The sequence below is a fragment of the Crocodylus porosus genome, unplaced genomic scaffold (genome assembly GCF_001723895.1).
Source record: "Crocodylus porosus isolate Cpor-Errol unplaced genomic scaffold, CroPor_comp1, whole genome shotgun sequence".
Lineage (NCBI taxonomy): Eukaryota > Metazoa > Chordata > Crocodylia > Crocodylidae > Crocodylus > Crocodylus porosus.
The window spans coordinates 2895854-2900103 of NW_017728924.1; the positions used below are offsets into that span (position 1 = coordinate 2895854).

Sequence of the window (4250 nt, forward strand, 5' to 3'; positions counted from 1 at the left end):
GCTCTGGTTTTGCTTTTTTTGAAGTCCAGAATGGGACTGTGCAGAATGTGGCCCCGGACCCACAGGGAAAAATACCTTTAGCAGTGGGAGGGAGGCCTGTTCAGCATCATGTCACTGGGTTTTTCAATCCATTTTGGATGAACTCTTGCAGCTGCTGTCTGAGATTCAGTCCTCGGCAAAGCTAAAGACTGGCTGGGATCTGCCAAATGAGCCTTTGCTTGAGTTCCAGAGGAACCAGGAACTCCTTCAGCGTAAAATCTCCCTCTCGCCTTTGTTTACAGTGCTTGCTCAGAGAACCACGTCACCATAATGATCCCATGTCCCCCCTCCTCGGCAGCATCCTTTTACTCCTATGGGGAGTAACTCAGATCAGAACTGTGTAGGAAAAGCATAGTTTTTGTTTGTGCTATCAGCCGCACCTTTCCGTCCCCAAACCTGATTTACTTAATTATTTTGTCATGATTTTTGTACCAGTCAGGGAAACTGTACCAGGGAAATTGCTGCACTCCTCTTAAGGTGAACACTTCTCTGCTAGCATGCAGGCACAACGTCGGTGGGCCATTCTTTCCCTTATACTAGATCTGTTTCTAAATCATTATAGTTAAAGTAATCCTGAAACTCTGTAGATCAGGCATTACATACATGGATCCCTTCCCAGGGTATATGTTGTATTATAACTGCTACATTTAGTGGTAATCAGTCCCACTACAACTGAGAGTCATGTGGATTCTCTCCCTCCTCAGTGATCAAGTGTTGCTTCTGTCAGAAATGGGCAAGTGAAAGCATAATTTGGTTCCAAAGAGGATCACAGAAACCCAAATCCACATAGCACTTAGGCATGTAAACTCCCCTGGAATTAGGGACACAAATACCTTTGAGGATCTGGGCTCAGGAACCTCCTTTGGCGGCCAGGATTTGTGGCCTTGCACAGCCAGCAAAGGGACCAGGGCTAGCCTTGTGTTCTCTGAGTGGCCAGCTAAAACACCATTGTCACTTGCATCCAGCAGAGACACCTGTGAGACCTGGGGACTGCCACAAGGCAGTTTTACAGTTGTATCACCAAGCAGGACTACAAAGCCAGGGATCAGTCCAGAAGGATCTCCCTGTCGTGCCTGGCAGGGGAGAAGAGGTGGATGTTTACCTGAGGATATTTTGCTCCTGCCGGGGCTTTTGTGGCCACAGCAAGTAACTTAAATCGAGCTGGGCAAAGAGCCATATTCCAGCTGAATAGAGCGCGCTTCAAACAGGTGAGCCAGGACTTCAACCTTTAATACACTTGCAGATACAATCAAGGACATTCAGGCAGAGATATCAGTAGCTGCTCCTTGTCCCTAGTGTGCCTCCTACAGATAACCTTATCTACTTTCTGCCCTCTGCACATATCCAGGCAATGCCTCACCTGCTCCTCCCTCCTGCAATGCCATGGCACCCTCCCAGTCTGCTGCCTTTCCCCTGGCACCAGTGACTGTTTGTCCTGGCTCCCTTCCTTTCCTCCTTTGCATAGGAGTGACTGCCCTCACATGACCCCCCCATCCCTCCTCGCTCTGGGAGTCTCTCTGTCCTTAGCCAGGGAGTTTTTTCTCCATATTTATCCTTTATGAGGATTTGTCTCTCTCAAGGCACAGCCGCTGCTGCTTCCCCGTGTAGAGGCCGCACACTCAGCAGCCTGTTGTGAAACATTTAATAACGCTTTGCCAGCGTCCTCCATTCAAAGGCCTGGAGGCACATGACAAATAGTAATTGCTGTCATCCCACAGCCCAGCAGAGAGCCAGGGGAGTGTTTCATGGATGGGGAAACTGAGGCACAGAGACGTGCAGAGACGCGCCCATGGTCGCTCACAAAGCCTAGTCCAGAGCTGAGAATGGATCCCCAGGACCCTGTCGCCTGCTCTTGGCTTTAACCGCAAGCCCCTACTTCCTCTTCCCGTCCATCCTGTGACCAGCGCTGCTTGGGACTTCACGCAGAGAGGTTCTGCAGAAGGAAGGCGTGACTGTGCCCAGGCCACTGTCCTCACTCGCAGCATGGGGGCAGACAGGAAATCAGAATGGGATCAGTGCCAAAGAGCCTGCTCATAAGTCGCCCTCCCACCCCGGCGCCGGGGCAAATTATTGCAATCAGTGCGGTGCAGAGAGCCTGGCGGGTGGGAACTGATAAGGCCGCAGGGCTGGTGCTGACGAGGCCTCTGTTCAAGGCGGGAAAGTCCTGCCGTGGGTGCAATGACCCTCACAGGCAAAAGAGCTCTTGCAGGGCCAAATCCTGCCCCAGCAACATGTGCGCAACCCCAAGGGGCTGAGCAGATGGGGGAGGCACATGCGCAGGTCTGAGAGCAGGCTCTAGCCTGCCACAGGTTTGCAGAGGCCACCAGCTCTCCAGGCTCCAGCCTGGGTGCCGCTGACTAGCCCTGGTTCAGTGGCAGTCCCTGCCTCCCCAGGGTTTGCTATCTGGAAGGAGGTTGCAGGCAACAGCCCACAGAGCCTTAGCCCCAAAGGAAAGCTTAACGATCCTGGAAGAAAGCAAACGCCTGCCTGACCAACCTCCGGAAGGAGGACAGCTGCCTGGACAGCAGGCCTCCCGCCCCAGCCGCCGAGTCCACGCAGTCCCCAGCCCCTGCACAGCCCTCTCTGGACGGCCTGCAGTTGTTGTTGGTGTTGCATGCCCCTAGTTGGGCCAGGTCCTCCTCCAAAGCTCCCGCGAGCTCCTTCAGCTCCTGGGAGGAGTCAGCTTTTAGGTATTTCCAAGCCTGGTGCCCGCTGTGGTCTCTCCGCCTGGTGTCTGCTCCATAGGCACCCACCAAGACCTTGATGACCATCTCATGCCCCTGCAAGCAGGCTAGGTGCAGGGGGGTCAGGCCACCACTAGCTGCAGGTATGTTGACATCCACGGGGTAGCCCTTCGTTTGTGCATGGGAAATCACCTTGATCAGGTCCTCATGGCGACCGTGCTTGGCCAGCCAGTGGAGGGCTGTGAAGCCCGTTACAAAATCCCTCCTGCTCAGCAGGCTCCCATCCATGTCCAGCAGCCGCAGGATGCTCTCTGACTCACCCTGAGCCACTGTCAGTACCCATTCGTGCTCCAGAGGGTCCAGGGCCAGGGCCAGCTCCTCAGGGCTCTGCTCCGGTGGCGGCTCCTTCTCCGGCTGCACCCCCAAAGACAGGCTGCTGCCGCTGGCAATCTTCTGGGCTGCCGCCAGCCACATGGCACCCTCGGCTCCATTGCTCTGCAGCAGGACCTCCTTCAGCCCCCTCCTCCTGTAGCTGCCTGGGCCTATGGAGATCCGGGTACTGCCAAAGCTGCGTCCCCAGCTCCCCTTGCTCAGGCTCCTGCTGGGATCCATCATGGGCAGCCGGCGGAAGCTCACGTTCCCCGGTGTCACCATCTGAAGTTTGGAGCTGGGCATTGGGCTGTGAATAGCTGCCTCTGCCCGCGGCTGGGAGGCCTCCTGCAACACATGTGGCTCAGCAGCCACAGGGATCTTCAGCTCCTTCAGGCTCCCTTCCCCTTCACACCCGGCCATGCTGCCTCACGGCCCCTGGGAGCCTCTCCCTGTGTCACATTCGCCTCCCTGTAGGGCAGAGTCCAGGCCGGGACACACCGGGCTCTGCTCCGGAGCGCTCAGGCTGCAGGGCTTCCTGCTTCTGCTTTAGAAATGCTGCAAAGAGGAACCAGCTTTGAGCTGCTGTGCTGGGGAGGAAGAAATGCCGGTTGTGTAATACACTCCAGGCAGCAGCAGAACTGAAAGGGGTCGAGGCGCACAACGTCTCGCTGAGCCAGTGCTGCTTTTCAAAGGCTTCCCGGGCTGCAGGGCGTCATGGGGTGGAAGCCAGAGCTCCTTCCCCCGCTACCCCTGCCCTTGCCCGCACGAGCTGCCCCCGGCTCTGAATATCCAGCAGAACCCCCCAGGCCAGGGGCTGCCTTTTCTCTCCTCCTAGGTGGTTTTTGGTGGCTCTTGGTAGAATTTGCTAACAACATCACACCCGCTGCCTCACTGGCTCTGCCGACTGGGAACTGTGCGCGACTTCCTCCTTCCTCCTTTCATGCACCCGTGGCAACAGCAGGGGAAAAGAAGCCCTCAGTCCATGTGAGCAGACTGCAAGTCGTGGCTCTTGCCCTGGACCAGCCACCCCTTACCTGTTCAGCTCCTGACCCGTGCAGGGGTAGCAGCACGGGCAACCTGTATCCTGCCGGGCACCTTGAGGTCGGTGCCAATCCCAACAGCGTGCTGGTGTTCTCTCTGCGGCAGCTTTCAGCC

At 56.3% G+C, this 4250-nt stretch overlaps 1 protein-coding gene across 1 annotated transcript; it reads right to left on the reverse strand.

Moving 5' to 3' along the window:
* Positions 1-2495: 2495 nt before the first annotated feature.
* Positions 2496-3515, reverse strand: SOWAHD (sosondowah ankyrin repeat domain family member D). Its single transcript, XM_019540448.1, has one exon. It carries the CDS (start codon positions 3513-3515, stop codon positions 2496-2498), a length of 1020 nt encoding a protein of 339 aa, XP_019395993.1.
* Between the last annotated feature and the right edge of the window lie 735 nt (positions 3516-4250).

What these genes read in the sequence shown, in the direction of transcription:
- SOWAHD (XM_019540448.1), bottom strand. Translation starts at nt 3,515, where the DNA reads ATGGCCGGGTGTGAAGGGGAAGGGAGCCTGAAGGAGCTGAAGATCCCT.